This window comes from Squalius cephalus (assembly GCF_949319135.1).
Source record: "Squalius cephalus genome assembly, chromosome: 4".
NCBI lineage: Eukaryota > Metazoa > Chordata > Actinopteri > Cypriniformes > Leuciscidae > Squalius > Squalius cephalus.
Genome location: NC_137125.1, coordinates 42,635,915 through 42,648,667, shown reverse-complemented (window position 1 = coordinate 42,648,667; position 12,753 = coordinate 42,635,915). Strand labels below are relative to the sequence as shown.

Sequence of the window (12,753 nt, the reverse complement as noted above, 5' to 3'; positions counted from 1 at the left end):
AATGAATTGCAATTAATTTTATAAAGTAAAAAAAAAAAAACTTTAAAACTTTTATTTTTTATTTTTTTTATTCTTTCCATGGTATCAAAAGTATTTATAAATCTTTATAAAATAAATATTAAATCTTTAATTTCTTTCCATGGCATCAAAAGTAGCTTGTGATAAAGATGCTAAATTAAATGAGTTGGTGTTAATATATGTTCTCAAAATACGCAAACAGCCACCACAATATGACATGTTCATTAGTGGAGAGGTTATATTGCTGTTCAGCTCTCAAGATTTTGTAAACCAGGTGAGAATTTAGGTGAAACAAGGCTGCTTCAGGACAGCTTTTTCTATGCGAACGTCACAACCATGTGTCAAAGCATGTATTAAATTCTCCATCACTCACCTTCTGGCTCATTCTTGATGAGTTCCTCCATCTTGCGCTGTTTGAGCGTGTCGACCACGTCGGCCAGGCTGCCCTTGCGTCTTTCTGGGGTGCCCAGAGCTGAAGCGGAGCTGGGTTCGCTGCCCGGCCGCATGGACCCCTCCTCCTGCTGCTGATGCTGCTTACTGGGTGAGGTAGACGAGTTGTGCTGGGGGTAGGGGCTCAGGGCCAGGCCTTTACAGCCATCCTGATCCTGACAAGGAGACGGAGAGAGAGCCAGTGTGTTAAACAAAGCAATAAGCAGGCCTTCACTAATTATTTCGTCCTCTTCCTGAGTGTTGAGGCATGTTTAGGTTTACTTTCATCCTCATCTGCCCATCTGTACTGTAGAAAGTCTCTCTCTCTCTGCCTCTGTCGGTCTGAAGTCTCTTTAGACAAAATCATTAGCGCACAAAGTTTCAGTCATTTCACCATCACAGGAACTTCTTCTTCTGAGAAGGGAAGTTTTTCTACTTTGAATCAGCTCCAAACACACAAGAACATCCAAGTTTTTCAACCGCATTTTTTTTCTTCTGTTCTTGACCAACATGACAGCTGCAATATCAATCACCTTCTTCAGTGTTTCATGCATTGATCTTCTGTCCAAATATATAACAGTTCCCATCTTATGGTTTCTTACATAACGTGGCTCAGAATTAAACTTGTACACTATTAAAATGAAACTGTGCAGTTGTTGCCTTAAGGGGCTATTTCTACCTGATCTGAGCCATAAAATGACTTTTATTGGGGATATATTAATTAATTATATTAATATATTATATTAATACAAATGACAAGACATTTTTACCATGAAACTTTCATAAATGCAATGGCATATAACACTAATGCTTATATAAAAATTGTGTATATACACACACATACAACATTATATAATATATTGTAAATATACATATATAAAGTGTATATATACACAATATAATTACATATAATTTATTTTTATCATTTTTTTGCTTATGTATTTATATGCACACAAATTAGGTAAACTGGGAAAATTGGGTAAATGTCAGATGTGGAGATTTATGATGATGACTTATCACATACACACCCACACTGCGTTATTTTCACCCAGCTCCAGTCCGGATCCCGTTTATAAAGTTTAATTACAAAACAAGTCAGGTATTTGGAGACGAGGTCAACAGTCCAAGTCCGTTAATCAGGGTTAATCTTTGGTTAATCCTCATCTATTATCTACCTTACCACCAGCGTGACTGACAGCAGCCTCAGCCAATCAGGCAATAGCATAATCCCACTGACGTGTTTGGAACCAGTGACCAGATTTACACCTCAACAATCAACATCAGCTCCTCCGTGCCACCTGCAGCAGTCATGCAAAGCGAAATATCGTCAGTCCAAACTCAAGTTCACAGGATTGATCAGGTTCTATCACCTGCTTAGATTTTAATAATGACATCTGTTTTTAATCATTAACTCAAAGAGTGAACAGAGAGCAGCAGATGGTTCATTTACTAGAGCTTAATGCAACACGAAATACATAAGACTTTCAGAAGACACAGAACAGTGGCAAATACAATTTTACACAGAGACTTAAATAATCTGATTTGGCCCTGTCAGCAAAACAATTCATTCTATGCAACTTTTTTTTATTTTTTTTTTATACCAGTAATAGCAATTATTAATGTGCACTTTAAAAAAATTTTTTTACTACAATTTAAAATGACAATTTTACATTTTCAAAATGACAATGTTTTAACATTATTAAATGTTTTGACATTTATTTAACATCAGCTGATTATATATATATATAAAACATCAGCTGATTATATATATATATATATATATATATATATATATATATATATATATATATATATATAAATAAATAAATACATAATCGGCTGATTAAAAACTTTAAAAGTGCACATTAATAATTGCTATTACTAGTAAAAAAAAATGTTGCATAGAATGAATTGTTTTGTTGACAGGGCCAAATCATCATTTAAGGGCAGATCATTTAAGTCTCTATGTTTTTTTTATATATATATCTCAACAAAACTATCTATACAACATGGAAAAAGTAGCAATGGATATAAGTTTATAGTAGTTTTATTTAATAGTAGTAGTATTTATTTATTCAATTTCAGTCACAGTAGTAATTTATTAATATGCTGTTTTTTAACAATGTTTTTCTTCTAATTATTTATTAATTATGTTCATAAAATTATTAAATTAATAAATGTTGTCACTTAATTAATATCAGCTATTTATATGCTTTATTTTTAATAACATCAGCCACTTTCTTTTGCACATAACAGAAAAATAAACAAACAACATATTCAGATACATACAGTTGTCAACACTCCATATATCCAGATATACTGAATATAATCACACAGATTGACTCGTCACAATCCATCATCATCATGATGATAATAATAATTACTGTAGAACTAATTAAACTGAAACACTTTCACTCGCTACGAACGCATACTGAGAGATATTTCACAATGATACTCATTCAAAAACAGACTGATGACTGGCAGGCTTAAAAGATCTTAACAGGCTTTTATGATACACGGAAAATATGACAGCTTGCATACTGATTTCCTCCCATTTCTGTAATCTGTCTGCAAAAAACCCTGCATGTTTTTCCCGACACACCCCTCCGTTTCATCCCTCTCTTCCCCATCAGCTCCAGTCAGGGTAGTTGAACTGCGATTAGGAGACTTCTGTAGTCATAAATGACCAAAGCGGTGCGAGATCACCCCGTCATTCGCAAACAAAACTGCCAACTCGCTGTTAAGGAACTAACAGAGAATAAAGATAGAAAGAAGAGAGGAGGACGAGAAAGCCAGGGAGAGAGTGGGAGCGAGTGGCAGAATGGCAGGCGTTTCTCTCTGCCTGCTTTAGTGTGGCATGCATCTTAAAACACGGTCACACCTGTCACTTCCAATCTATCTAATCCACTGCATACTTCAAACCGCAGCTTGCGTCTTTCTCCAGAGATGTCTAGAAAACAATTCGAATAGAAGGTGATATGGCGTCGGAGGAAACTGTATTCCTTCGCTTTTTAAAGTCTTCGGCCGTGACACTAAGTCTCGGACAGATGAAGCATCATTCTTAAAGAAGCAGATGAGCTAATGGCTTATGTGTTGCTTTCTTTCCCCTATCTTTAAATATAAGGCACACTGAGTAACAGGTCTACTGTAGGGTTGATATTCAGGTTAATACCCCGTTTTGTCCTTCGTCTCATTGCTTACGTGTGTGCGTCTGATTTTTACGCCGCATTTGAATAAGTGTGCAAAGCTCTGTGCTTGTGAGTATATGTATTTATATGCATTTCTGATGTGCCGTTCTGTGCGGTGTGGGCGGTTCTGCTTTTAGTTGTGCAGATGTCAATTCTTCGTGGAAAGGCTGAATCTGCGCCTCTCTCCACGACCCTCTCTTCATCCTTGAACCACGGCAGCATGGCGACAGAATTAAACAACTTTTGTCCTCTTAAGCTCATGTGTGAAAGAAGCACATTTAAACACACTTCAACTCCTGCCAAAAAAGCAAAATGCCTTCTTTCCCCCTCTAGTTTTTTCCTCTCGTCTTCTCCCTTCAACACAGATGCCAGCATTCCTCCAAATGCCACCTCTTTTCTCCCATCTTTAAAAAAAAAAAATGTTTGTCCTTCCTGTACTCCGCAGGATTCCAACCTGTTTCCCTCAGAGCATTTCTCTCATATGTTCTCTCTCCCTAAATAAAGCACGCTTCCATATGCTAACTTAAATCCAGTTATTTTACAGACACAGGTAGCGTCTAGCTAATGAGTCTAACTCGATACATGGCCGTGTGATTCTCTGGCTTGCGTTCACCACGCGCTAGGATACTAACCTCTATGCTTGCTATCAGTTAAACTGTCAAGAGTCCCGCTGCTGAAACACACACGCTCGAGTTGGACATCTCTCCTCTCCTGCAGTGTTGACACCTCGTCTGTTGTCTTAAGCCCGTGTTGCTGATCTCTACCGTGTGTGTGCAATCCGCTCACCTCTAAACCTGGCTCAACCGAGCTATTGTCAGCCCTGATCCTGCCGTGAACACAGTCACGCACACGGATGAAGACTTACAAGTGCTTCACACAGTTTAAAAAAAAACATACATTGTCTCGTCCCTGTCCTTACATGAGATTATGCCATATAAAAAGGCTTAAATTAATAGATTTGTATGAAACTTCAAAATTAATGTACTCTCAGATTTGTAGTTTTTGTTTGTTTGCAAAAAAAACACATGAAAAATTCTAGTTAAATTTTACTAATTCATATCATTTCTCTGATTATAATATATATATATATATATATATATATATATATATATATATATATATATATACACACACACATACATACATACATACACACACACGTCTACATAAATTATTAAATAAAAAATATAAAAATATATAAAAGTTAGAAGTATAAAAACTAATTATATTAGCTTTTAATATTGGAATTCTGGAAAACAAAGGATTAAATTGATTTACTTTCTATATAAAAAAGAAGAGTTTATATAAGTTCAGGCTGATGGGTATTTTGTTGTTTTTGACATTGAAAGGCTGTATCTGTGTACACATCCAAGTACAAATCTTAACATGAAACACACACATGAACACGTCTTCTCTTAATGCCTCTAATCATTAACTGGACAAAAGGGAGAGTAATTAACACCTCGTTATTATCACCCGCGTGTAAAGCTCTTTCCACCTTTCGGATTCAAAGCCTTCTACTTTCCGCCTGTAAAAAAAACTGGCAGGAGTTTACAGACTGCCGTGGACCAACTTCTATTGTAGCAGGTACCGCGCGCTTCAACCCGCTGACCCCATCGTCACGAACACGCGCCTCCCTCCTTCTCTCTCTCTCTCAGGATGAAGAGGTCAGCGGAGTCTGAAGCGCGTGTGCGCCGCTGCCGTGTTAATTTACAATGACAAGATAAAGCGGTAATCTTCCGCTGCGCGCTACCCAGGGACTCGCCGAGTCGATTTACACTTCCCTATCACTTTATACAATTGCCGTGACAAAGCCCCTCCGAGTCCCCACTCGTGTAAATCTCTCTCTCACTCAACACTTCTGCCAGTCAGCGTGGATCGGCTCAGGGAAACTTAATGTCTCACACATGCCAGCCTGCTTTCCCCAAAATCCACCCGTGCTTGAGACGGATACGCTTTATTAATCCACATCAAATACAGTGCGTCTGCTTTTTCATGCCACGTCTGTCATGTCAGCGCGAGAGACAGATACAGCAGTCTAGTCTTTCAGATAAAACAACAATTACAACTACTGCACTGTAGCCGATACATAATTATTCACACTACGATTAATAAGAATAACAATCAATTGTATGCAGTATGTATGGATTAGGGTCACAGGTGTAGTGTTGTACGATTTTTGCACATTTTTCTCCAAGTAGTAGTTTTACTGCAAGTGACTTTAAGTGAGAGAACTGACAGTCATAAACAAACACACACTGCCCTGGCAGTCGAGTGTGTAAAGTGAGAACGAAGGAAACGCTTGAGTGAGAAAGCTAGAGGACTTTGCAGTTTTGGAACCTGTAATCACAGTTAATTGCAGAATTAGCTTACTGTTAAGTTCCTTAAGTACTGATTCATTGTTTTACAGCCAAATTGATTCCCAAAGCCTGTGGCGACACAAGTTTATCGAGAGAGAGAGAGATAGTGGAGTCGGGGGAAAAGGTCACAGAAGAGATACTACAGCTCATGTGCGTGTTAACGTGAGGACGCGCGATCTGGGTTACAGGGTCCATCTTGCTTATTTTTCATCTCATGGCTTTAAACAAACAGCACATGAATGTCTAATACAGTCTATAACCTCCATGACTACACTGACCCATCATGAACTCACACTCCGCCATAACAGATGAACTGTCAAGCATTTGATTCATTTTGGCCTCATTCAAAAAGACGACTTGTCTTGCTGCCTATGACATCATTGGAGCGTGACGGGCATTTCCACACCAAAAGTGTGAGCAAGAGAGAGAGACAATGGGAGGGATTCATCCTGAGACAAGTTGTACAGGAGGAGTCAATCAAATGCATATTAATCAACTGGGAGGGGCTAATAGGGGCTTCATCCAATCGTATGAGAGGGGTTTGAGCGTATAGACATCTCCTGGGGGGCGACTCACCATGTTCGCGTGTAGTGTTGGGGGGCTGTCGAGTAGTCGAGGAGATCGCGGGGACACTTTGCTGCAGTACGAACTCAGGGGCAAGTGAATGACAGCATGTCCGTCAACCTCTTCATCCTCCAATCGCTGTCTGCTTGTCGCCATGACTACCTCTCCATCTGTTCCCCCATATGGAGAGGCTGGTCGCTTGGAAGACATCCTGGAAAAATGAGAAAGGAAAAGTGACTGAGGCATTCAGGAAAGACATGGCAGAGACAGAGACGTGGCTGTTGTTTAATTGTGAGTGACATATACGGGAGCATTTCACGCACACACACACACACACCTGACACACACACTACTCGCATAATGACAGCCATCAACGCCATAGCTTTGTCCACATCCATCCCTCCATCAAAGACACGTCCCACCTACACTATCACAGAGCCATTTACTGTAGCAGCGCCGCACACAATGTGTTTAGCTAGCCTGTTTGATGTAAAGACTCGAGCGGCCCATTAAAGAAAAGTGCAGCCAGCCCAGCGCACATCAAAAATCACGTTAGCCAAGAACACAGACAGACAATGTTGTGTGCGTGAGCGTGTGTGCCACAGTAGATGTTAATGACAGTGTATATGGTGTTGACACTGCCAGAGAAAATAGGCCTTGATGACGGTCTGTGTTCCTCTGATACCGTCAGGAAGAAAAAGCATTTATTAAATGAACTCTCTCTCCCACAATGCATGGTGAGGAAAAATGAATATGCTCTCGTAATAAGATTTCATCTGGCTTACGGCATTGCCTAAGTGCTTTCATAGACGCTTCTCAGCCTTGGAGCTAGTGTTACTATGGCCCTGGGGAATAAGTACCACTCTTTTAAAAGAAAAGGACAAACAAGAATAAAGGGAGATGGAGAGAAGTACTTTTATTTGGCTTGTACTCTGCAACTAAAAGAATTGACAACTATTTTTTATTTGATGGCAGTGTCGTAGTAACTTTGCTTTTCTCCATAAGCTGTTTTATAAGCAAAGTTATGGAAGCCCATTTCTTTTCATTCATATGATATATATGCCTACACACACTTCCCATAATTGCAACTTTATCTCTCACAATTGTCACTATTCGTCATAATTGTGACTTTTTTCATAATTATGAAATTATTCCTCACAACTGTAATTGCAACTGTATTTTTTACAATGTGTCCTTACATCTCACATAAGTGCAACTTTATACCTCACAATCCTATTCTTTGTTTCTCTCACAATTGCAACCATGACTCGTAATTTTATGACTCTGTGATTTTATATTTCGCAATATGAATTTGTCTCATAATTATTCATTTCTCATAACTGTAACCTTATTTCTCACAATTGTAACCTTTTCCCCCTGCAATTACATCTTTATTTTCTACAATGTGACTATAGCTCATAAACCTGATTTCATAACTGACTTTATAGCTCAGACCTGATACCTTAAAAACCTTATTTCTTATATTACACCATCTTATTTTATGCTCTGAGGTAGAAACTGAAACTCACATACGTACACAGTGGGTGCAGTTATTTTTTTTCGCTCCAATATCCTTCATCAACTAGCATCCACAGCCTCAGTACGGTCCGTTTTGCGTGTGCTGAACTGAATGGTATACTCATAGACCTGGTCCGACTCAGACGCCACATCTGGCGGAGCTCCTGGGTGCTGCTAAGGTTTCTCTTTCTCTCATTTACTGCTTATTTGGTTTAGATTAGCTGTAAAGACAAACACCATATAATGTTTCTAACCGTCTGGACGGGATAAAAAAAGACTCGCCTCAATCAAACCTAAGACTGGCAGCTATGAAAAGATGTGCTCAAGACAGTCTTGACTGTACAGGTGAGATTTAAATGATACACTTTGATGCAGAGTCTGACAGCAACTGCTCTGGCGTAACAAATTCTGTAACACAGGTGTATTATATGTACGAATGTGAGACTAGAGACTATATCGGTGTTAATTTGGCTGTATGAATGTGAACGTGTGTGTGTGTGTGTGTGTGTGTGTGGGGGGGGGTACGTTGGCTGTATGCTGGTTCACACTGGGGCAGTAAAAGCAGTCAGTGCAGCTGTATAAACTGCAGTTGGGCCGTCAGAGCCGCACGGCCTGTCTGCCCCTCCACCAGCACTCTGTTTACTCTACCTCCAGACACTCACACACACTGGGCCCTTTTGTTTCACTCTGACACACACACACCTCTGTGCCGCTCTCTCTAACACACCAACCCCCAATACACACATCAGGACCAACAAAGACACACACACACGACCCTCATCTAAACGTAGGCAATCGAGAAACGGTTCTTATTAGAACCAGCAAATTGCTCGTCACATCCAACTCGAACCGAGAACTGTTGTTTTACCAACTGTTTAGTTAAGGCTTGTGAGACTTACAGTAAATTAACGTAATGAGTAGCTGGAAAGCTAGTAGGAACACATTCAGATCAGTGATTTGTAGTAAAAAATACTTTACTTAAAAGAAGAATATTAAATAATATATGTAAATAAAAAGCAATTTAGGTTCAGTATATCATTTTTAAAAGATTAAAAAAATACTTCCGTAAAAGTGTTAATGGAACCAGAATCATTTAGTGTAATCCGTTTCAGAACCATTTCTTATAATTTCCCATTCCCAGTACAATATTCCTTGCATAAATACTCAGGTGAGTGTTATAAAATAGCTTAAACATTTATTTTCAACTAATTCACAGCTGTTTCCTATCCGTGCGCTATACTTTGGACACGTCTGCATCTCTTTTGCGCTCTTCCCCGTCTCGTGCACTCTTCCTTTTGCCTCTCTCTTCCCTACTTCCTTGCCGGCCCACTGACAGAAGCTTTCACAGCTCCTCTTGTGCAATAAAATGTCTATTTTCCTACGAGCCTTTGAAGTATAATTACTATACAATTCTGCTCCCCGGGTGAGCAGGTTATAGCCACTATTTTATTTAAAGTTGGCAGACCTGTCATGGTGGAAAGTCTACATGAAACATTTAAAGCTTGTCGAGATGTTGGGATTAAAAAAGAGAGGGTTTTATTAAGCAGATAAATTGGCAGAAAAGCTGGTCTCCAAGGTCATAATTAGCAGCCATTAGCATAATTTCACTCCATCCTTCTGTGGTTCCAATAAAGGCCGGCCTGCCAAACACACAGACCCTGTCCGCTGACACACACACACACACACACACACACTTGCTAACACAACACACGCACAAAGAACAGTCTCTGAAGCTTCCTTGCAGGCTAGTCGTGTCTGCTTAATTTGCATTGTAAACTTTAACAGCAGTCTTCGCTCATTATCTGGTGGATTAATAACTTTATTGCCATTCATTTTCACAAGGCTAAGAATTATGTTATTCATAAATAGCCTTGAATATCAAAGCCGAACGTGCTGATACGGGTGAGGTGACTAAACACATATGCCGAAACACAAATGATGTCAGTAATCTCCAAACATTAGTATTATTCAGTTCGGGGTGTATTATCAAAGAAAATGCCATCACTTTTTCATATCTCATGAACTTTAGCATTTGCACCCAGTCCCATCGCAGTTGAACTGCAGGTTTAGAGGCTAACTTTCATGGCTAATTGTTAAAAGCTAATGGCCGCCCCACCGGTGTGTGCCACTCGACCCCCTCCCGCCAGCTGCGTACATTAAGCCCAGATTAAAGGCACACTTTCCCTATGAGCTTAGACACAGATTGAGCGCTTTCCTAAGTCCCTCTCATATCACATGTACATTTCTCCGCAGACGCTAATCGTCCAAAATACAGGGTCCATTAAACAGCGGAGTGGAGCTGCACTTTAAATACTGAATCTAGGAGCTTTACCTAATCACCATCAGCAGTGGTTAACACTCCAGAAGTGCCTCTAATGACAGGACATAATTTAGAGGCTAAAAGTGTCACATACGCACACACTTGGATGTGCATGGCCCACAGAAAAACTTGCACGATGATGCTTTGCGGATGTCGCATGCATGCCTACGATAAAAAGCATTCCGATATACAGAGAATGGTTGAAAAAGTCATGATAGACACCTATCTGTCGTTTTTATATACTGTATAATGCGAATAATAATGATTATTTGACCTAATAACTGAAGCCTTTAAGCAAAGCTTTGCATATGAATAACATTTGATTTATTTTAGAATAAATGATATTTTATATTCATACATTTATTTATTAATAAACATTTTGAGAATAATTTATCACTAAATATTAATTAAATGTATTACTTTTATATTTGAGGACATCCCTAGGCATTCCCCAAGGAAGTTTTTGTCAGATTTAGGGGGCATTTATATCTTCCAAGTAAATCAACACAAACACTGCCAATATTTATTTTTTAATGAGGCATTATACTCTCTTTTAAAAAGAAATATATAAAAAACATCATTACACCGGGTGAAGGTAAATTCCTATGTAATATAACTATTTCATTAGGTAGGTCAGCTCTTCTTTGTTATCAGACTGTGGGAATGAAACGAAGTGTGTCCAAAAGTTCAGACAATCAGCCCGTTCAGCACAGATACAGTAACAACAGCAATGCCTTCGGAAGGAAACTGAGAATACCTCACAATCCACTCAGACATTAGGAGATGTGCTCATCCCTTTTTTACTCTTTATCTTCTGCTCCCAGGACGATAAAGTCGCAGATAGTCCCGTCAGGACAGCCCCCTTTGCACAATCAACCATTTGTGCCCAACTCTCTCTGTTTTGAACAGTCTTTTAAGTATATTACTTTACAGCTATTTATAGCTCTCTCAATTTTTCTCTCTGTGGGAATGTAGCGGCCGGCAGCAGGGAGGAAGCGAAGAGCGAGTCAAGAGAGAGCGACTCCGCTGAAGTAAATTCATCCGTAGTGCAAACTTTTGAGGGCTCTTCATCATTCACGTTGTAATCACTAATCACAGTGTTCGCCGCTGCTGTGAGGGCACTTGGATTTTCTGCGGGTTAATTTTCCAGAACATCATCTAAAAGATCACGTTTCCACTCATCAATGCTTGAAAAAATATGACAAAAAAAGTGCATATACTTTTAACGACGTTAAAACAACATCTCAGTAACAGTAAAGTGGTAAAAAGACACATTCACCTGAAGTAAAATCTGAAGAAAATATGCTAATAGGATCTGTACTAGATGGTACTTTAACCAAAAAAATAGCTCATTACTTTATTAGAGATTTACACATCATATATCTATCACAAAAATATATATTTTTTTTGGTTTACAATGTCTTTAAGATAGCTGATAGGTAGCTAAATGCGCTAACAAAGATTTGGTCCCCCCCCTTAAAGTCACTGAATAATCATTTGACACATACGTACGTGTCTGTACATACACACACATTATTCACACACGTACTCAGGGAAAACACAAAGCTGCCTCTGTTTCCCCCTCTGACGCGAGGGCTGCAGGGCCACCCCAATTTCCTGTCCAGCGTCGCCACAAAAGGCAAGAACACAGAGCCTAATGTCACTGTCAGCCATTACTGTTTAGGCATGGAGGTGAAGTCACACACACACACACACACACACAATCAAAAGTCATATGAGCAAAGCGAAAACAACCCGTTTGCACGCACAAACGCACAATAAGCAATGGTGAGCGTTTGCCGCTGGGTGGACACAAGGCACCAGCGAGAGCGTCGTGCCCACAGCGCCAAGGCAACTGCTGCATCAACACACATATACAGGGAGGGGGGAGGGGGGGTTGCCAGTATTTTAGTCATCGCTTCATCTGTCTGCATAGTTTCCTGTCATCTCTCGTCTCTAATTATTTATTTCTCTGGACTGACTCATGTTTTCACTGACATTTTACATATTACACACACACACTTGAAACTTCTATGAAAACTTTCTCAGCCTCTGCTTGCCTTCTTTTAGAGTGAGTGAGGGTTTGTGAATATGATATCCCCGTCAAATGATTATCCATCGTGTTTTGCGCCCAGAAGCCCTGACTGCTGTGAAAACATGTGCTGGTACAATTCATTCCATTCATATAGGCCTGTACAACAACAAATTATGTCTAAAAGATGTACGCAACATCCTTCCTGCCAAACTCCTCCTTTACCTGCATGTACAAAGCTGTTATTATACAGCTTGAAGGATCGGATACAAACGAAAGCATTTAGCCAAGCAGTCCATTGATGTTTATTATCCTTCCCAATGA

The 12,753-nt window shown here is 39.4% G+C and overlaps 1 protein-coding gene across 13 annotated transcripts in view; it reads right to left on the bottom strand.

The window, feature by feature from the left end:
• sox5 (SRY-box transcription factor 5) overlaps positions 1-12,753 on the bottom strand; it is a 235,917-nt gene that overhangs the window by 53,300 nt on the left and 169,864 nt on the right. For all 13 annotated transcript variants that reach the window (XM_079869700.1, XM_079869709.1, XM_079869708.1 and 10 more), the window contains 2 exons: positions 6,572-6,770; positions 392-623 (listed from right to left, as the gene is read on the bottom strand). In XM_079869700.1, the coding sequence (XP_079725826.1) occupies positions 392-623; positions 6,572-6,769 (430 nt within the window). In that variant the 5' untranslated portion in view covers position 6,770. The remainder of the gene's footprint in view (positions 1-391; positions 624-6,571; positions 6,771-12,753) is intronic.